The sequence below is a fragment of the Rhinoderma darwinii genome, chromosome 1 (genome assembly GCF_050947455.1).
Source record: "Rhinoderma darwinii isolate aRhiDar2 chromosome 1, aRhiDar2.hap1, whole genome shotgun sequence".
NCBI lineage: Eukaryota > Metazoa > Chordata > Amphibia > Anura > Rhinodermatidae > Rhinoderma > Rhinoderma darwinii.
Genome location: NC_134687.1, coordinates 188,809,942 through 188,832,689, shown reverse-complemented (window position 1 = coordinate 188,832,689; position 22,748 = coordinate 188,809,942). Strand labels below are relative to the sequence as shown.

Here is a 22,748-nt window from a genome sequence, read left to right as displayed (position 1 = left end):
CAGGATAGAGAGAAGGGACAGCCCTTTCCGCAGGAAAAGTAAAAGAAATTCATATTTACCCGGCCGTTGTCTTGGTGACTCGTCCCTCTTTCGACATCCAGACCGACCTCCCTGGATGACACGGCAGTCTATGTGACCGCTGCAGCCTGTAATTGGCTGCAGCGGTCACATGGGCTGTAACGTCATCCCAGGAGGCCGGACTGGAGGAAGAAGCAGGTAGTTCTCGGTAAGTAGGAACTTCTATTTTTTTACTGGTTGATCTACATTGTGATCGGAAGTCTCCAGGGTGCTGAAACAGTTACTGACGATCGTTTAACTCTTTCAGCACCCTGGACAGTGACTATCCACTGACGTCGCCTAGCAACGCTCCCGTAATTACGGGTGCACACACGTAGTCACCCGTAATTACGAGAGCCACATAGACTTCTATGGGCCTGCCCGTGCCATAATTACGGCCTGAAATAGGACATGTTCTATATTTTTCAACGGCATGGGCACCTTCCCGTAAGCATATAGAAGTCTATAGGCCAGTAATTACGGGCCGTAATTACGGCACGTGATTACGGGCATTTTTACGTTCGTGTGCATAAGGCCCCATGCCCGCTTCAGTTTTTTCCTTCAGGGTGCTAGCCGTTTTTCTGACGGCTAGCACACTGACCCATTCATTTCAATGGGGCCATGCACACTTCAGTTTTTTTGACAGTCCCGTTCTGATCCAAAGTAGAGCATGTCCTACTTTGATCTGAGATTCTGTGACCGTGAGGCCCATGCAATTCAAAGGGGCCGTCAAATAAACTGAAGGCACATGGAAGGCATCCGTGTACCGTCCGTGTGTGACGGAGCCGTTGCCTAGCAACGCCCGGACGGGCAGAAAAACATTACAGAAATATTACACTAATCGGCAGCCACTTGTCTCTATCAATCACTGATAGAGAAAAGAGGCTGCTGATTAAAAATAAAATAAAAAGCAGTTCATACGTACCCGGTCGTTGTCTTGGTGACGAGTCCCTCTTCTTCCTCCAGTCCGACCTTCCATAATGACGCGGCAGCCTGTGATTGGCTGCAGAGGCCGCTGCAGCCTGTGATTGGCTGTAGAGGTGGTCACGTGGGATGAAGCGTCATCCCTGGAGGCCGGCCTTCTGACGTCATCCTGACGTGCGTGACCGCCACTACAGCCTGTGATTGGCTGCAGCGGCGACATGGATAAAATGTCATCGCTGGAGGCCGGACAGGAGGAATGTAAGTATGAACTTATATATATTTTTTTTTTATTACATTAAAATTGTATTTTCCGAGCGCCGAGCATGGTACTGTCCAGGGTGCTGAAAGAGTTACCGCCGATCAGTGCAGCCCATTAACTCTTTCAGCACCCTGGACATGCTTGGCGCTCGGAAACGGAAACACGGATTTCACACCGGAGTGCACACGGATCCGTCAAAAACGGCCGTGTAAACGGTGTCGGAAGTGTGCACGAGGCCTTACTCTTCTCTTTTTACCTGATGAGTTACAGATCATCTATTAAAGACCGGAAAAAAGCCATGATGGAAGTATAGACTGTACATTTGCAAGAAACATGAAACTGCTAGTATACTACCATGTCAAATCAACCAGCAACATGAAATTACTAAATTACCATAGAAATAACATATTTGTAATACCATTTATCTATAGCAGAGGCTGGTAGTAGTCCTGGCAGTCAATACAGGGCTGAGTTCATACCCAAACCTGCAGAGTTTTATAAATACTACTCATTGTCCAATTTTTTAATGTCAGGTCAGACACGAGAATTAAAGGCAGCATATGTTTTATTATTCTAGGACAAGTACCACTTCAAAATAGATATAAACTGTAAAAGCCTAAAAAAAAAAACATACATTTTGGTATTTAGATCAATATTGTGTTTGTATACGGAACCAGTTTCTCAGATGTTAATTATTTATAATTGCTGCATTTTTACAATAATTGTAAAGAACATTAATTTAACATTCCAAATTATAAATTTTAAATATTTCAAAACATTAAAAAAATATTAGTGCAACATACCTATTTATGTTGTTTATAACTGTTTTTAACTTTTTTTCATTTTAGAAAACAATGGCTTAACATTTATTTTGTTTCCTTTTTTTTAAAGAGAGCTGACATGGGGATTTCTGCCTTGACTATCACACCCGACCGAGAGAATGTAGTAGACTTCACAACTCGCTATATGGATTACTCAGTGGGAGTTCTGTTGAAAAAAGCAGAGAAAACAGTGGACATGTTTGCTTGCTTAGCACCATTTGATCTATCTCTGTGGGCCTGTATCGCAGGAACTGTTCTGTTAGTAGGACTTCTAGTCTACCTTTTGAACTGGCTAAATCCTCCACGCTTGCAGATGGGATCTATGACGTCTACAACACTTTACAACTCCATGTGGTTTGTGTATGGATCCTTTGTTCAACAAGGTAAATTTTTATGCTTTTAAGAAAAAGTATATGAAAATCTGCCATAACTTAGTCTAGCTTATATGTATTATGCAGCCAGTTTTGCAATGTAAAGTTCTCACTGTTTATTGTACCTATATTAGAGATTGGCTATACTGAGCAGCACTTATCAGTGGCGGTAGAACAGAAGATAATAGTTTTGTTTGAACTGTTTAAATGGGACAAATTTCTCATAGATGTGCATTACGAAGAAGTGCTGACATTTGCCGGTTGACTGGAAAGAAAACACTCATCATTATATTCATTTCACATGATCTTTTTTCTGCCTATTCTGATTGGCTGCGAAGGGTAATGTGGTACTGTGTCTGAGTCCAAAGTAGCAGTGGAGTCCTAAACAGTACCACATGATCTTTCTCAGCCAATCAGCAGAAGGAACCAGAAAGTTATTTTTCTTTAGCCCACCCCCCTTTTTGGCATATTGGGGGGCTGTTTAGTGGGTGTAATTGTATTAGCTAGTTTAACTCTACTAGGGTATCCTACTGATGTCCTTCTCGCATATATTTTAACATATACAATATACACCGTTCAGCCATAGAATCAAAAACAGCTCTGACCCATCGGAGCATGGACTCCACAAGACCACTGAAGGTGTCCTGTGGTATCTGGCACTAAGATGTTAGCAGCAAAGCCTTTAAGTCTTCTAAGTTGTGAGGTGGGGCATTCCTGGATCGGACTGTTTTTCCAGGACATCCCACAGATGCTCGAATGGATTTAGATCTGGTGAATTTGAAAGCAAAGCCAACACCTTGAACTCTTTGTCATGTTCCTCAAACCATTCCTAAATTTTGTAGTGTGGCATAACGCATCATCCTGCTGAAAGAGGCCACTGCATTTAGGGCATACCATCACCATGAAGAGCTTGGTCTTCAACAATGTGTAGGTAGGTGGTACGTGTCACAGTAACAACCACATGAATACCAGAACCCAAGGTTTCCCAATTTCAAGAACTGACTGTTCACTTTCTGCCTAATATATCCCACCCCTTGTCAGGTTCCATTGTAACAAGAAAATCAATGTTATTTACTTCACCTGCCAGTGGTTTTAATGTTGTGGCTGAACGGTGTATATACATTTGTAAAGCATTTTCTACTTCTTCATGTCAATAAATGAATAATTAATAAACCTTCACTGGTTGTAGCTAGAAGGTGTTTACTTGAACGTCCTATACTAACGTAATTGTTTCTTTTCCTCAGTTTTCCTGCATGTTTATCTGAGATGAGAAAAGATAACAGCGGCTTATAATCTAAAATATGACAGTTCAGTCTAAGTGAAAAAAACAACAGAAAATGAAATAGGACAACTACTCAGAGAACTGTACTATATAGTGAGGAGATCTAATCATAAAGTCCCATTAGGCTAGCAAATATCAGTGTGGTATTGAAATACTTTCATTAGTATTGTCATCTAATATTTCACTTGCAGTTTAAACGTAACACAAACTTTATTTGCTAAATCTCTACTGTTTACTGACCCAAGACCACACGGGAATAGAAGAATAATTGAAAGTGACAGACACGTAATGTAATTTCATTTTTTTTTTTCCTCCTGAGTTAAACATTTTTTTCACTTGCCTGAGACTTCTAATACTTGTTTGTTACAAAATATCACTGCAAGCAGTCAGCTGTCAACAGCCTTTGTAATAAAGACAGTACAAACAGTCCTACTTACCGTTTTAAGATAATATATAGCCATGTAGTATTTATCTATCTATTTTTTCTATTATCATTAAGACTATTTTCAAGGTTTCGTTTTGAGCCTCTTATCAAACAAGTAACATTACCAGAGTAATAGGAGCCCCGCTAGATGGTGCCAACTCCCGATGCACATTTCGACTAAAAGTCGTCGTCTGGACAGAACATTATATTTGAATTTTTAAGACTATTTTGGCTCATTAGTAGCGGGTTCTTTATGTTAATATATTCTAGCAATCTGCAGCTATTGAAGCCTAGGACTAGGTTGCAGCACTTCAACCCCTGAATGTAAATAAGAAGGCTTTCATTTACTGACAGCCAGCAAAGATCTTTTAAAATAAAGAGAAATTTATAATTATGAGTTTGCTTCCTGGTGTAACTCCCGCCTCTCCCCGCCTCATCACCAATTATTGAATGACGCTTTGTATATAGGCAGACAAATCAGTGGCCATCAAACATTAGTTAGGTAGCGGGGAGAGCCTCTAGTTCATGACTATGAGTTCACTGTATTCTTTCTTGCCAGCAATTTTACAAGCAATACATTTTTTTTTGTGCTTTTTGGTATAATAGCACAGAGGACCAGTTATGATAATATACTGCCCTTTAATAGTATATCCCGATCATAGATCTGCTTTAACCCCTTCCCAACATTTGTCATAAGTATACGTCATGAAAAGCTAGTGCTTTAGGCAATTTGTTGCATACTTACGACAAATGAATGGCACGGGCTCAGAACCTCAGTCCATGCCATCAGCCGCGGGTGTCAACTGTATGTTACAGCTGACACCCTGCTGTAATGGCGGGGACCGAAGATAGCTTTAATCCCCACCATTAAACCCTTAGTTGCAGAGATCAAAAGCGTTCGCTGCATCTAAGTGGTTTGTAAAAAATCAGCACCCCTGCGACGGGATCGCAGATCCTGGTCTGCCAATTATGGAAGCTGTATAGGCCCAGCCTGGAGGCGGAGCCTAAGCAGCTTGCAGTCAGTGAATGATTGACAGTTTAAATGCATTGCACTGCATAGGTAGTGCACTGTATTAGAAAAGCAATCAAACAGTTGGACCTTCAAGACCTATGAAGGACTAAAAAAAAGTGAAAAATGTTTTAAGTAATAAAATAAAACAGAACCGCCCTTTTTCCATTATTAAGTCATTTATTATTGAAAAAAATAAATAAACCATACATATTTGGTATCGCCCCGTCCATAATGGCCTGAACTAAAAAAATATTATGTCTTTTATTCTGCAAGGTGAGCGCCGTAAAAAAAGAAACCCAAAAACTATGCCAGAATTGCTGTTTTTTGGTCACCTCGCCTTCCAAAACTTGGAATATAAAGTGATCAAAATGTCGCATGTATCCAAATATGGTACCTATAAAAACTATAGCTCACCTCGTTAAAAACAAGCCCTCATACAGCTCCATCAACTAAAATTTTTTAAACGTTATGATATTTACAACATGGTGACAGAAAAAAATATATTATTTTTTACAAAAGTAATTTTATTGTGCAAAAGTTGTAAAACATAAAAAAGTTTTGTATTGCCAGAATCGTAAAATCGTAATCGTAAAAGTTTTGTGTTATAAGTTTAGTATCGCCAGAATCATACTGATCCACAGAATAAAGTTAACATGTCATTTATAACACATGGTAAACGCTGTATAAAAAAAACCCTAAAAAACTATGCCAGAATTAATGTTTTTTGCTCACCTTGTCTCCCAAAAAATAGGATAAATTTAATCAAAAAGTGGCATGTACACCAAAATGGTACCAACAAAAACCATAGCTCGTCCAACAAAAAATACAGCCCTCATTCCACTACATCTATGAAAAAATAAAAAAAGTTAAGGAAAGAAAAAAATATGCAGTTGTGCATGTCCGAGGGGAACATTTCTTCTGTTTCAAGAGGCAATTTATCTAGGCCCTAAAATTAGGGAACCAGGAAGGGGACGGCTCCAACATATCTGCTGGAAGCCAGGGCGCCCGTATTATACCATACCAGGACAACACTTTCCCAGCAAAATTCCCCAAACTGAAAAGGTGCAGAGTGTGTACAAGAAGGGAAATAAGAAAGGACACAATTTATTAGTGTGTTACAAATGTTAGAGTTCTTTTTCTCATTTCTTTGTTGAGAAAATGAAACATTTTGAGCTAAAGCTACATTGGAAAAAACATTGTTTTTTATTATCACTGCCCAATTCTAATAAGATCTATGAAACACCTGTGTAGTCAAAATGCTCTCTACACCCATAGATGAATTCCTCAAGGGGTGTAGTTTCCTAAATGGAGTCACTTTTGGGGAGTTTCCACTGTACTGCTACCTTAGGGGCTTTACAAAAGTGACAAGGTGCAGAGAAACCAATCCAGCAAAATCTGTGCTCCAAAAGCCAAATGGCGCGCCTTCCCTTTTGAGCCCTGCTGTGTGTCCAGACAGCAGTTTATGAGCACATATGGGGTATTTCCGTACTCTAGAGAAGTTGATTTACAAATGTTTTTTTTTCTCCTTTATGTGTGGGGGAAATTAAAAATTTTGAGCTAAAGCTACGTCTTATTGAAAAAAATTACATGTTTTTATTTTCAATGCCCAAGTCTAATAAATTCAATGAAACACCTATGGGGTCAAAATGCTCACTACAACACTAGATGAATTCCTCAAGGGGTATAGTTTCCCAAATGGAGTCACTTTTGGGGAGTTTTCACTGTACTGGTACCCTAGGGTCTTTGTAAAAGCGACATGGTGCCAAGAAACCAATCAATCAAAATCTGCGCTCCAAAAGCAAAATGGCGCTCCTTCCATTCTGAGCCCAGCCGTGTGCCCAAACAGCAGTTTATGACCACAAATGGGGTATTTCCTTACTCTGAAAAAGGTGCTTTACAAACGTTTGGGGGCTTTTTCCTTTATTCCTTGTGGAATTTTTATTAATTTTTTTAGCTAAAACGACATTTTATTGGAAAAACATTTTTATTTTTTATTTTTTACATCCAAATTCTAATATAATCAATGAAACACCTGTTGGGTCAAAATACACCCCTAGATGAATTACTTGTGGGGTGTAGTTTCCAAAATGGGGTATTTTTTTGGGTGTTTCCTTTGTTTTGGCACCACAAGACTTCTTGAAAACTGACATGGTGCCTCAAGTATAAAAAGAAGGCCCCAAAATATACTAGGTGCTCCTCTGCTTCTGAGGTCTGTGCTTAAGTCCATTATCACACTAGGGCCACATGTAGGATATTTCTAAAAACTGAAGAATCTGGGCAAAAAGTATTAATTTGTGTTTCTCTTGTAAAACCTTCTGTGCTACAGAAAAAAATGGATTAATATAATAATAATCTTTATTTATATAGCACCCACATATTCCGCAGCACTTTACAATTTAGAGGGAACATGTACGGACAATATCAGAAATTTCATATTGACAAGACTAATTTGCAATTTAAACAAGAGGAGTGAGGACTCTACTCACTAGAGCTTACAATCTATGAGGAAATAAGGGAGACACAAAATGTAAAAAAGTGCTTGTTAAGTACATAAAGCTGCATGAGCCAGTCACCAGCCAGTGTCTGTGTATGACAGACATGAAGTGCATTAGGTTGCAAGGAGTGTGGGGGATACTGCTGAATGAAGGGATCAAGTCCTCATGACTAATGTAAAAAGGGGGCCAGGCAACGAAGTTAGATTAGGGAATGTTATAGGCCTGTCTATAAAGAAGGGTTTTCAGAGCACATTTAAAACTGTGGATGTAGGGAATTAATCTAATTGTCTGGGATAGTGCATTCCAGAGAACTGGTGAAGCACAAAAAAAATCTTGGAGACGGGAGTGGGAGGTTCGGATTATCGAGGATTTTCATCTAATGTCGTTGGCAGAATGTAGAGCCTGAGTAGGGTGATAGACAGAGATGAGGGAGGAGAGGTAAGGAGGTGCAGCACTGTGGAGATCTTTGTGGGTGAGAGTAATACGTTTTAATTTAATTCTAAACGGTATGGGCAACCAGTGCAGGGACAGGCACGGCATGGAGGCATTGGTGTAGTGGTTGGTCAGTAAAATGAGGCTGGCTGCTGAGTTTAGTGAGTGGAAGACCGATTAGTAATGAGTTACAGTAGTCAAGACGAGACAAGTTTTTGCTGTTTCCACATTAAGAAAAAGGCGGATTCTGGAGATGTTTTTGAGGTGAAAGTGACAGGAGTGTGTAATTGATTGAATGTGTGAAGTAAAGGAAATATCTAAGTAAAAACTAACCCCAAGACAGTAGGCGTGCTACCTAGTAGTTATGGTAGTACCACGCACTGAGATGGAGACATCCGGTTACGTAGGTTAGTAGATGGTGGGAACACAAGGAGCTTAGTTATAGAAAGATTCTGTCTTAGATAGCGAGAGGACATGATGTTAGAGATAGCTGATAGACAATCACTGGTGTGTTGCATTAGAGCAGGGGTGATGTCATGGGAAGAGGAATATAATTGGGTGTCATCAGCGTAGAGATGGTACTGGAAGCAAAATCTGCTGATGGTTTGTCCAATAGGGACTGTGTAGAGAGAAAAGAGAAGCGGACCTAGGACTGATCCCTGAGGAACCCCGACAGGAAGGGGAAGAGGAGAAGAAGTAGAACCAGCAAATGACACACTGAACGTGCGGTCAGAGAGATGGGAAGAAAACCAAGAGAGAGCAGTGTCTTTAAGCCCAATAGATTGGAGCATGTTAAGTAGGAGTTGGTGGTCTGCAGACTGCAGAGAGATCCACAAAAAATCAGTAGAGAGTATTTGCTGTTAGATTTAGCTGCCAACAGATCGTTTGAGACTTTAGTAAGGGAAGTTTCTGCGGAGTGTAGAGTGCGGAAACCAGATTGTAAGGGGTCAAGAAAAGAGTTAGCAGAGAGATAGCGGATAAGGCGAGAGTAGACCAAGCGTTCCAGGAGTTTGGAGATGAAGGGGAGATTAGAGACAGGTCAGTAGTTAGCTGTGCTGGATGGGTCAAGAACTTTTTTTTTTCAGTAATGAGTTTATAACAGCATGTTTTAAAGAGGAGGGAAAGATTTCAGAAGAAAGAGAGAGGTTACATTTTCTTACTCAGGTAACTAGTGACAGATGGGGACAGAGACTGGGCGAGGTGCGAGGGAATTGGATCAGGTAGTAAGACGGGAAGAAGTAAGGAGCCTAGAGCCTTCTTCTGTTATTGGGTCAAATGCTGAAAGTGAAGAAGAGGGAGTGCGGGAGGGAAGGGGATCGATGTTACTAGCAGACTGGGACATATCATGCCGGATGTTGTCAATTTAAACATTAAAATAAGTGGCCAGGTCTTCAGCACTGAGATCTGTGATCGGCGTCTGCACTTTAGGACTAAGGAGGGAATGAAAAGTATTAGAGGTGTTTTGGATTATTAGATAGTGCGGAGGTGAGAGAGGTGAAATAGACTTGTTTGGCATGTGAAGGACAGAATTGTAAATTCTCAGCATAAATTTGTAATGGAGGAAGTCTTCTGACAAATTAGATTTTCTCCACGGATGTTCGGCACATCTCGGACACCGCTGAAGAAAGTGGGATTGAGGTGCCAGAGTTGTGGACGTCTTTGCCGGGTAGTTCACAGTGTAGGGGGGCTGCTTCATCCAAATAATTTTTGAGAGTGTTATTGTAATGTTTGGCGGCCAGATTGGAACGTGAGAGGGAAGAGATAGGGGACAATGTGGACTGTAGACTGTCTATGGGTTGCTGAGTATTAAAGGCATGTAGATTTCTGTATGTCTGATGGGTGGGCATGTTCTTAGGTGGCAGAGAGTTTGTGAAGTCAAGGAGAGAAGGTTGTGATCAGAGAGTGGGAGACTTATTAAAGTCAGAAACTGAGCAGAGACGGAAGAAGACCAGGTCAAGTAAATGCACGTCTTCGAGTGTAGCAGAGTTAGTAATTGGTGACAGACCTAGGGAGGAGATTAAAGATAGAAACTGGGAGTCAGAGGAGGAGATTGGATTATCAATGGGGATGTTAAAGTTACCCATGATGAGAGTTGGATCAAAATGGAATTTCTGCAAAAAAAATGACATTTGTAAGTTTCACCTCCACTTTGCTTTAATTCCTGTGAGACACCTAAATGGTTAAGAAACTTTCTAAATATTGTTTTGAATACTTTGAGGGGTGCAGTTTTTTAATGCGGTGCTTTATGGGATTTCTAATATGTAGGGCCCTCAAAGCCACTTCAGAACTGAACTGGTCGCTAAAAAAATTGGCTTTCTTGAAAATATGAGAAATTTCTGCTAATCTTTTAAGCCTTGTTGAGTCCAATAAAAAAAGAAGGATGTTCAAAAAATCAATGCCAACATAAAGTAGACATATGGGAAATTTTAATTAGTAACTATTTTGTGTGGTATAAGTGTCTGTCTTACAAACATTTGTCTTACATTTAAATTTAGAAAAACGCTTTTCCGCCCGGGCGCTTCTTCACTCAGAGACGTCGCTATAGCAGCCATAGCAGATAGCGTGCTGCCCATCGGGACGGGGGATAGGCCCCCCCATGGCCGGCGGTGCCGCTAGCAGCTGCCGTGGCTGCTACAGCGGTAATGACGCCACTATAGCAGAGCAGGGAGGTATCTCCCTGCTCTGCTATCTACTAGTGCCACTGTAGCTTCCTAAAGAAGCGGAATCCCAGTGACATCACTGTCCATAAATGGACACAGATGACAGGGGCTTCTCCAGGAGTGGAATCCCCGTTCACAGCGTCGGCAACGCTGTGGACGGGGATTCAGTTTCTGGAGTTGCCCCTGATGTCACTGTCCATATAAGGACAGAGACATCAAGAAGCTCCATCCAGGAGCGGAATCCCCGGCCACAGGGGGATTCCGCTCCTTAAGGGAGCTACAGTGGCACTATCTACAGGAAGGGGGGTGCTATCTACAAGGGGGCGGTGGGCTCTGTGGCACTACCTACAAGGGGCTGGGTGGCACTATCTACAGTGGGACTCTGTGAGTGGCGGGCTGATGGTCATTTTACTGTGAGTGGCGGGCTGATGGTCGTTTTACTGTCAGTGGGGGGCTGTTGGTTATTTTACTGTGAGTGGGGGGCTGATAGTCTTCAAGTCGTTTCCACCTCTGAGCTCCAATTGAAATTAATACGAGGCAGAAAATACCTCCGGTGCCCATTTGGAGTGCTATTTTGCCTGCGTCTTTTGCAATAGCTTCAACGGCTCTAAAAAAAACGCAAAAAAATAAGTCAAATAACGCTGTCGAACATACCCTCAGTTCGTCGTGGGAACAGGGCTGAGGTGAATACAATTTTTTTTGTTTGGAAGCACTCTCTACAAGGAGGAGGTGGGGGATTATGGCAGTTTTTACAGTGAGGCTGTATGGCACAATCTACAGGGGGGTATTATCTACAAGGCTGGGTCTGGGTGTGGCAGCCAGGTGAGGGAGGCATTATATTGTGTGGGGGCCACTAGGCAGATATTATACTGTGTAGGGCTACTACTGGGGGCAATATACTGTGTGTGGCACTTATGGGGCATAATACTGTGTGGGAACAATTAGAGGACAAAATACTGTGTCCTTGAAGGGGTTATAATATATTATATTTTTAATTATTATCATTATACTGTATGGGTTGCACTAAAGGGGCCATTATACTGTGTGGGGGCACTATATAGGGCATTATACTTTGGGGGGCATTATACTTTTTTTATGGGGCATTTTTTTTATGATGTGGTGAGTCGCCGAAAGATAATTTTGCACGGGGCACCATCTATCCTAAGGCTGTCATTGATATGACACACAAAGTATAGTTTCAGCTATGAAACACTTGACAATATTTGCTCTGTATATTGAGTTTGTTTTTGTACAATGTTCTCTTTATTAGTTGCTTTCTATAAGTCTTGGTAGGGGGCTTAATAAGTATGCTTAACATCACTCCTCAATGGTAATTTTTTTTATATGCCATTCTTTTCTCGAAAGAGTGATTGATGTGAAAGTGTGTGAAATTTCCTAATTTAATAAAGCTGACACCACGGCCACTCATCTAGCATGCAAATTAGGCAACCAGAAAAGATTCCTCCACAGATAATAGGGCCAATGTTATTTTCAGTATATTCTTCTAAGAATTAAACAGTGACTGTCTTAATATGTGCACTGGTCACAGAGCAGTCCCACAACACTTCTCATAGAAGTCAATAGGTTATTTTCAGAAAACTCTGAGGATTTTTATGCCCATGTGGCTGCTTTAAAGCAAATCTCTGAACTGCTTTTCACAGATCAGAGTAGCAGTCAAGGCAAGATGGCTGTCCATATAATCATGTAAAGACAATAAAATAAAAAAATCTACAATCAGAAAATGAAAACAGATTAGAGAAACGACTATGTTCTAGTATGAATTTTTCATTAGTAAAAAAATAAAGGTAATAGATCACCTTCAAGAGAAGAATCAATTAAGGTTTGAAATTTACAGCAAATTAGAATGAATGAGACTCCGTGATAGGAATTTTCAAATATTTGCTTGTCTCTCTGATTTTGTAGATATGCAGAACAGTATGCTTCATGCCTAAATGTTACCACATTGTATTTAGCATTTCCCTTACATGGGACTGTGGGCAGATTTATTAAGACTGGCGCTTTATTCGCTTGTCTTAGCCATCTGCTCCACTGCAGTAAGATGCATTCGATTTATTAAGAGGCGCACACTTCTTAATAAATCTGTTGCATCTTCCCGCTGGCCATGCTTGCAGCTGTGCACCATCCATTCCCACCCGCTACTGTAGCACAAATTGCTGATAAAATGAATGCTGACTATGATAGAAAGGTATCAGAACACACAGTACATTGCAGCTTGCTGTGTTGGGGCTACGTAGCCACAGATCAGTCAGAGTTCTCATTCTGACATCTGTCCCTACAATGAGCCTATGAACATCAGAACTGGACTATGGAGCAATGGAAAAGGGGCCTAGTCTGTTAAATCACATTTTCTTTTACATCATGTGAGCGGCCGGGTGCGTGTGCGTGGCTTACCTGGGGAGGAAATGGCAACAGGATGCACTTTGGGAAGAGGGCAAGTCGGCGAAGGCAGTGTGATGCTCTGGGCAATGTTCTACTTGGAAACCGTGGGTCCTGGCATTCATGTGGATCTTATGTTGACACGTACCACCTATCTAAACATTGTTGCAGACCAAGTACGCCCCTCTATGGCAAAGGTATTTTCTAATGGCAGTGGCCAGTCACACTGCACAAATTATTCAGGAATGGTTTGAGGAAGATGACAAACTGTTTAAATGTCCTCTAAATTCCTATAGTTCAATCCAACAAAAACAAGTCCAATCCATGAAGGACTCAACTCGCAATTTACAGGACTTAAAGATCAGCTGCTAACATCTTGGTGCCAGATACCACAGGACACCTTTAGAAGTCTTGTAGAGTCTATGCTTCAACAGATCAGAGCTATTTTGGTAGCACGAGGGGGAACTACATAAAGTTAGACAGATGGTTTTAATGTTAGAGCTAATCGTGGTATAATCTGGAAAATGGTGTTATAAGGTGAACATATATTTTGGTATCTGAATGGAATTCATGACACAATACTAAAAAGGATCTTCATAACTAACTTGCACGCATTAATGTTTCCTTATTGAATTTACTATATTTAATGTAATTTTTAAGCACCTGGAACAACCCTTCATATTTTAATAGCATGCAGAAAATTTAATACTGGCAAGATTATTTTTCTGAGATAATTTGTTTAATGGAAATTTATTTCATGATAAAATACTGTTTGAGTAAGATGTGAAGAGGAAGTGATGCAGAAAATTGGAATATGAGCATACAGAATTGAGGTTAAATATTTGATTGTCATTCATGTTTATTATGCATTTACATTATTATTATTATTATTATTATTATTATTATTATTATTAAGAAGATATTCCAAAATTAGTTTTAGGCCTCATTTACACGAACGTATTATACGCGCGTGCGACGCGCGTGCTTTGCACGCATGTCGTACGCACCTATATTAGTCAATGGGGCTGTTTAGACGATGCGTGAATTGCGCTCATTGCGTGTGCGCAGAAAAAAACTCACGACATGTTCTATAATCGTGCGTTTTTCGCGCACTCACGCACCCATTGAAGTCAATGGGTGCGTGAAAACCACGCATGCCGCACGGAAGCACTTCCGTGCGAACTGCGTGATTCGCGCAAGAGCTGTCAAACTCCTGAATGTAAACAGAAAAGCACCACGTGCTTTTCTGTTTACAAACATCCAAACGGAGTGTCAAATTCGAGATGAGCGCCCCGAACTTCACCGGGTTCGGCCAAACTCGTTTTGACCGAAACCGGTAAAAAATGTTCGGGTACGCGACGTCAGGAGACAGTCACTGTCCACGGTGCTGAAAGCGTTAAACTGGTTCAGCACCATGGACAGTGACTTCCGCTCCGAAAATCCATGAACCTGTAAAAAAAAAAAGACGTTCTGACTTACCGATAACTCCGGTCCGACCTCCCGGGATGACAGTTCAGTCAAAGTGACAGCTGCAGCCAATCACAGGCCAAGCACAGGCTGCAGCCAATCACAGGCTGCAGCGGTCTCATGGACTGCGGCGTCATCCTGGGAGGTGGGGCCGGATGACAAGAGAGGGACGCGTCACCAAGGCAACGGCCGGGAGCCCGGACTGGGGGAAGCAGGAAGTTCTTGGTAAGTATGAAAGTCTTTTTTTATTCACAGGTTGGTGTATATTGTGTTCGGCATTCACTGTCGAGGGTGCTGAAAGAGTTACTGCCGATCAGTTAACTCTTTCAGCACCTTGGACAGTGACGGGCGTCGACTAGCCTCATCAATATGATGGCGGCTGCGCGAAAATCACGCAGCCGCGCATCATACACGGATGACACACGGAGCTGCCAAGTGCCTTTTGCGCGCGCAAAACGCAGCGTTTTTTGCGCGCGCAAAACGCACACGCTCGTGTAAATGAGGCCTTAAACAAATCTAACCACCAGAATCTTATAAAATGTCAGTTTCTTACCTAAAATAAGGTCATTTTGGGGAAAATGATGTTTATCATATAAGCTTTAATTTTTATGTTATATTTATTCATATCAAAAGTCTAAAACTTAAGAACTTCGAACTGACTCCTTCAGGGTGGTGGACACCAGGTCTCATCCATGTAGTTATAATGGGAAGAACTTTGGACCTTCCATAACCTTCATATAGAAGTGTTTTCAAAAGTTCAAGCCATATGATGAATTTATTAACCTGACACCAGTGCCCTCTCTCCCACAATTACCTTTAGGCATAAATCAACCTAAACTCTGTAGTATAAAAAGTAAAAGCCTTGAAAAAATTGACACTGAAAGGTTACGCCATATATAGCCTAATTTTCCACTTGTTACATGTATTTTCTTTTGCTAAAAGTGAAACACTATTGTGGTAATAGTCTAAAAGGCATTTAGCTATAGGTCCGCAGAAGTTCCTTTTAGCATTCTGATCAGGAATCCTGGGCCCATACAGACAATTTTATTTTAGCATTTTGTTTTTTAATCATCCCATTTTTTTATTTTTTTTTAATGAAAAACAGATGCAAAAAAATAGATTAGAAACTAAGACTTTTTTTTACACCAGGCTTTTTTTCTCTACTCATTTTTCCAGAAACGTGTAGCAACATATTTATTATGGTTTTCTTTGATAAAACTTATGACATATATTGCATCCTTTTTAGCAATATATATTTTTTTTATCAAATAATTAAAAAAAAACCTTGCAAAATGTGTAGTGAAAGAACAAAAAAATGTTAGATAGGCCTAAAAATTCTCAATGGTGTTGTCTTACGTTTAGGAGCCCCAATACTACCAATAATAAGCTTTGTATGTGTAGTTATTTCCATGATGGTCTATGTGAAATTTAAAAAAACTGCCATGGAAACTTGGCTGTTTCCGTATCTCCCAAATATTTTAATGGAGAATGACTGTGTATGCTGAGCCACATTACCTCCAGTATCCGTGATCAGTAGTTCTTGAGATCAGTCTCCGATCAGCAGTCAGACCCCACCATTGAGAATTTTTTGATCTATTCAGTGCACATGAGAAGGAGAAGACATGACATTAATAAATGGGAGGGGGTCATAATTTAACAATGATTAAGGGGTGTATAAAATTGGCAGCAACCAATTGCCAAGAGCCCAGTGGAGGTTGCACAATCTAACAGGGCCAGAGTCTCTATGGTAAGAAGCCCCCCTTGAGACTTTGGCCCCTATACGATTGTGCAACCTTGTTCCACTATGTCCTTGGCCTCAGTGAGCCCAATCTCCCCAAGTAGACATTAAAAGTGTAAATATCACACAAGACAGAGGATGCATACCAGGTCAGCAGCTTCAAAGGGATGACAATTTCCATGCGGCGCAGCTTGTGTAGAAACTATAGGGGATTCAGATACCAAGAGTAACTGATGGCTGCGACCATCGCGACCCTTCATTTTGAATTTCAGCCAGGCCCCTGACAGCAATACCAGTTGAACTGCCCTGATGGTAGCCCTGGTTGTGTGTACAAAGTCTCCTTGAAGGTTTAACTTTTTTTGAGAGCCATTGATCAGCACGCAAAATCTGACTTTTCAGTGCAGTCAGGAGCTTACACACACACTGAGCTGATCCTGGAGGGAACATGAGTAAGATATATATCTTTATCTGTTTAAGGCTATGGTCACACAATGGATTTTTCTTGAAAAAAAACAGGGATTTTGCTCAGATTCTTCGATATAAATCCAAGGCTTACCCTGCTTTTGCAGTAGAAATAGCCACATTTCTGCACGCAGATTAGCCCCATTTAATGGGGATAATCTGTGTTTGGCTACCTGACCTTGTTTTGGCAACGGAATACGCTGTGAACATTTTTTTCTGTTTTGTGTATACAGCTCTTATTTAAACTTATGTGTCTTCATGGTTACAACTGCAAACAAACTCTATTTGTTTTAATCAAGCAAAGCTGCTTTGTTTTTGTATTTTCTACAAATTTACTCTATGCTAGCTCTGTATAAAAAGAAAAAATAAGCTCTTATACCCCATAAAGATAGATGGTGTAGTCTCCAAATGGGGGCTTGGGTCCCCACTTAATGCTCTGAACGAATAGTATTTTTGTAAGTCACTTATACAAGTAAACTTTGTCAGATGTTTCATTTTCTGATTTACTAATATTATCCATCATTCCATTTTGGAAATATTCTTATTGGGCAACTTTGGAATACAAACCATAGCTAATTTCTCAAATTGCCAGTCTATAGATTGTTGTCTAAAGCTGGTCAGACACAAGACACAGTTAGATGAAGAATGAATACAAATGAGCAATAACTGCATACAAGAAATGGTACAAACAAACTATTTTAATAAACGAAAGCATCACATATCTGGTGAAATGGTTTCCTACACAAAAATAGTTTGAAGAAATTGAGGTGATTATAGAGTTAACTTTAGATCAATTTAATTTATCCAATCAATCTATAGTATTCAGTTATCTAACCTGACATTTTTATTTCCAGCTATAGGAGTATTTCAGAATACTCCTTGGAGACAAATGTTATCCTTCCTAGAGTCCTGAAAGAAAAATCTACTTAGTTATATAATGTGACATATACAGTGAATGCCCGCATTAATAGAGACACCCATCTTGTAGCGCTTTGGTCCTCCTTTGGCTTCCAGAACCACATTAATTCGTTGTGGTACAGATTTCACTAGGTGTTAAAACTGTTCTGCTGGAATATTGGCCCGTGCAGAGAGGAAAGCTTCTTAGCAGTTGTCGCTAATGTGTCCTTCTGCCATAGCGTAAACAGCTGCCATGAAGAGATGAACTTGGTCGGTCACAATCCTTAGATAAGCCCTACTGTTCAAACGTCCATTCACAAGTATCAAAGGACCCAGGGTGTGCCAAGAAAACAATTACAACTTTACTCCACCTCCACCAGCCTGAACTGTTGACACTTGACAGTAAGGATTCATTGATACATACTGTTTGTGCCAAATTCTGACCCTCCCATCAGTATGGTGCCACAGAAATCTGGATTCATCTGTCCGGGCAAAGTTTTTACACTGCTCAGTGATCCAATTTTTGCGCTCTTATGCCCACTGGTGTCTTGCCATTCTGATACCCTTAGACAGCATTGGCATCTGCTCTTTTAGCTCATCCGTACTGAGGAACAATGAGTTATGCGTTCGGTCACGTTACTTGGAGCACCAGTCTTATATGCGGTTGCAATTTGCTTGGCTGTCAAAACTATTCTTTACATCCTCCACTGAATCCTTTCGTGGACAAGTTGTTAACGTCCACAGAAACCTCTTTTGCTAGATGTTTTTCCTCAATAACACCACTTTCAGTATACTCTGTACACCGTTGCACAAGAAAACCCCACAAGGTTGGCACGTTTTTAAATATTATTGGCCCTGGCTAGTCAAGCACCGATGAACAGGTCTCATTCAAAGTCACTTAGATTGCTTGGTTTTCTTATAATATGGGGGATTCACACTAGGCTGCACTTCGGGGTCACCCGTCTAATTTTCAAAGCTCCAATCGTGAAAGGCCAGGTATATCTAATAAAATGTCAATTCAGTGTATATAACTTGCATGAATAACTGACTGCGATTTAGGAACCTAGGAAAACAAAGTGACATCCTAAATGGGAGATATAATGCTCGCCATGACTTAGCTTTCCCAGAAACACATATAACTGCCATACTACTGCAGAAAAACAGAACTCTATTGACTACTGTATAAGGAGGAATCAAAATTAACTACATGCTGTCACGGACACTGGGTTTGTGGACCCACTAGGCCGCTCCGCCGTAGCGGGGAGGCAGCTGACCAGGTCACAGTCTATGTGAAAGCAAGATAGCAGACAGTAATGCTTAGGTACCTGAAATAGTCCGGACGGTGACTGTGGCTTCAGCACGGATGGAGGCAGGTGCGGAAAGTGGCGCCAGACGTGGCGAGCAGTATCCGATGAGCAGATGGCACTTGACGTGGCAGATGGCACTTGACGTGGCAGATGGCACTTGACGTGGCAGATGGCACTTGACGTGGCAGGTGACACTTGAACACGGGTAGGCACAGGAACAATGCGGAATACAGGAACGTTAACAGGGCACGGGTAACAGCTGGAACGGGAGACACTAAGGGACCATTTGCGAGACAGACAGGGAAAGACGAACAACGCTCAGGCAAGGATCAGAAGGGCTGGGGCATTGTTATAGGGCAGGAAATCATGTGGGTTAATGAACATTGTTTTCATGTGCGCGCGCTGGCCCTCTAAGAGCGGGCGCGAGCGTGCGCGCGCACCCTACGGGACCCGGCCGGACGGAGCGGAAGTGAGCGCTGGCATCTCCTAGGAGGGAGACGGAGGCCAGCGCTCACAGATCCATGGCTGGGGGCGTCGGGAGGTGAGTGAACCCGACGTCCCGCTGCCATGGGCGCTACACATGCCATTACTTCTTCCATTGATGAAGTCAAAATTGAACTATATCGTTCAGCACGCCTTGCTACCTGCAATAGATTTATAGCAATATATTTATATAAGTGTAGTTAAGAATAAAATAATTGCATTCACAAAAATCCCTACCCAACAATACCCATCCACTAGTACCTCAAAGCATCTACTGAACACTAAATCCCCATCCTCAGTCCCGGACAATATCTTCTTTATGCTCCTTGTATTTTACAAGTCATGTAGCAACAGCAAAGGGTGAGTGCCACTGGTTTTGTTCACTTTTTTTATCCAGGTATTTCAGTTATTTCCTTGTGGTTCTATTGGCTGGGCATTCTTGGGTAGGGATTTTTGAGAGTGCAGAGCTTTTACTTTTAACTAGTATTACAGCTCCACTCAATTGTTTGCCTAAGCGCAGGTGTGCCACTTGTGTTTTAGTGTATCTCTGTATCTCAGATTAAGGGATGTAGAGGGGAGGTCTTACAATGGTTAACTGTGGGGAGGGAGGTTGAAAATGTTCCGACCTTGGCCAATTGACATTGCTTAGAGCTAATATGGCTGACAAAAAGTAGCTTTCCGTGCCAGGAAGTGAAGTCAGCAGAAATCTAGAGAACAAAGAACTGAGCTTTCAAGAGAAAGACTGATCACAGTTACTACATCTACATTTAGGTTTAGAATTATTTGGACAGTGACACAATCTTCATGATTTGGGCTCTGCATGTCACCACATTGGATTTGAAATGAAACAACTGAGATGCAATTGTAATGTAGACTTTCAGGTTTAATTCAAGAGGTTGAACAAAAATATCCTTTGAAACGTTTAGGAATTGCAATAATTTTTCTACACAGCCTCCCCATTTCAGGGGCTCAAAAGTAATTGGACAAATTAACATTACCATAAATAACATTATTTTTTTTTTAATACTTTGTAGAAAATCCTTTGCAGGCAATGACTGCCTGAAGTCTGGAACGCATGGACATCACCAAACGCTGGGTTCCCCCTTTGTTGTGCTTTGCCCGGCCTTTACTGCAGCTGTCTTCAGTTGTTGCTTGTTTGTGGGACTTTATGCCTTAAGTTTTGTCTTAAGCAAGTGAAATGCATGCTTGATCGGGTTGAGATCTGGAGATTGACTTGGCCATTACAGAATATTCCACTTCTTTGACTTAAAAACTCCTGAGTTGCTTTCGCAGTATGTTTTAGGTCATTGTCCATCTGTACTGTGAAGCGACGTCCAATCAACCTTGCTGCATTTGGTTGAATCTGAGCAGAAAGTCTATCCCTGAATACTTCAGAATTCATCCAGCTGCTTCTGTATTCAGTCACATCATCAATAAACACTAGTGACCCAGTGCCTTTGGCAGCCATGCATGCCCATGCCATCACAATGCCTCCACCATGTTTTACAGAGGATGTGGTGTTCTCTTGGATCATGAGCCGTTCCAAGCCTTCTCCATACTTTCTTCCTCCCATCATTCTGGTACAGGTTGATTTTAGTTTCTTGTGTCCAAAGATTGCTGTTCCAGATCTGGGCTGGCTTCTTTACATGTTGTTTGGCAAAGTCTAATCTGGCCTTTCTATTTTTGAGACTAATTAATGGTTTGCACCTTGTGGTGAACCCTCTGTATTTGCTCCCATGAAGTCTTCTCTTTATGGTAGACTTAGATACTGATACACCTACTTAAAGAAGAGTGTTCTTCACTTGGGTAGATGTTGTGAAGGGGTTTTTCTTCACCATGGAAAGGGTTCCACTGTTGTTTTCCGTGGGAGTCCAGGCCTTTTGGAGTTCACGAGATCACCAGTGCGCTCATGTTTTTCAAGAATGTACCAAACTGTTGATTTGGTCACTCCTAACATTTCTGCTATCTCTCTGATGGATTTCTTCATATTTTTTTCTGCCTCATGATGGTCTGTTTCACTTGCATTGAGAACTCCTTTGATCTCATGTTGTGGGTTCACAGCAACAGCTTCCATATGTGAAATGCCACACCTGGAATCAACTCCAGACATTTTACCTGCTTAATTGATGATGGATTAAAGAGGGAATAGCCCATGCAGCCAATTAAATAGCTTTTCAGATAATTGTCCAATTACCTTTGGTCCCTTGAAAAAGAGACAGCTACATATTAAAGAGCTGTAATTCTTAAACCATTCCTCAAATTAGGATGTGAATATAACTGTATATTCAATATGTTTTGGTAAACAGTTAAAATGCCAAAACTTGTGTCACTGTCTGAATAATTCTGAACTTAACTGTAAGGGTATGTTCACACGGCAGCGTCCGTTACGGCTGAAATTATGGTGCTGTTTTCAGGAGAAAGCAGCACCGTAATTTCAGCCGTAATAGCATGTGCAGGTGTCTATCGCTGCGTCCATTACGGACGTAATTGGAGCTGTTTTTCCATGGAGTCCATGGAAAACGGCTCCATTTACGTCTGAAGAAGTGACATGCACTTCTTTGACGCGGGCGTCTTTTTTTACGCGCCGCCTTTTGACAGTGGCGCGTAAAAAAAATTACCGTCGGCACAGAACATCGTAAGACCCATTAAAATGAATGAGCAGATGTTTGCCGACGCTTTTGAGCCGCATTTTCGGACGTAATCCGGGGCTATAACACCCGAATTACGTCCGTAAATAGCGTGTGTGAACCCAGCCTAAGTATTCAGAAGCACAGACAAATTTGTCTTTTAGGCTTGAAGCACATTTTAAGTATTGCAGGGATACTGCTGTAAAATTGGTGTATGCTGCCTGAAGCTATAGATAAGAAAGACTGTCAGTAGTTTTTGTTGTTTTTATAAAGTCTTTCAATGAAACTTGCTAATGCATTGAAAAAAGTAATAAAATATTATATTAAACAACCTTTAACTTTATAATCTTTTATCACTGTTTCAATTCAAGTGGATACTGTTGAGGATACAGTATATATTATATATGATGAAAAAGTGAATGGCTTTAAGTATGAAGGTATGTGCACACGCTAGCTTGCTTTTACGTCTGAAAAGACAGACTGTTTTCAGGAGAAAACAGCTGCCTCGTTTCAGCCGTAAAAGCTCCTCCTCGCATTTTGCGAGGCTTCTCTGACAGCCGTAAAAGCTGTGCTTCATTGAGTTCAATGAAGAACGGCTCAAATTACGTCTGAAAGAAGTGTCCTGCACTTCTT

At 41.1% G+C, this 22,748-nt stretch overlaps 1 protein-coding gene across 1 annotated transcript in view; it reads left to right on the top strand.

Moving 5' to 3' along the window:
- Positions 1 to 22,748, top strand: part of GRID2 (glutamate ionotropic receptor delta type subunit 2) — a 1,233,941-nt gene that overhangs the window by 970,699 nt on the left and 240,494 nt on the right. Inside the window, exon 11 of the mRNA XM_075860662.1 lies at positions 2,132 to 2,444. Within this exon, the coding sequence (XP_075716777.1) occupies positions 2,132 to 2,444 (313 nt within the window). The remainder of the gene's footprint in view (positions 1 to 2,131; positions 2,445 to 22,748) is intronic.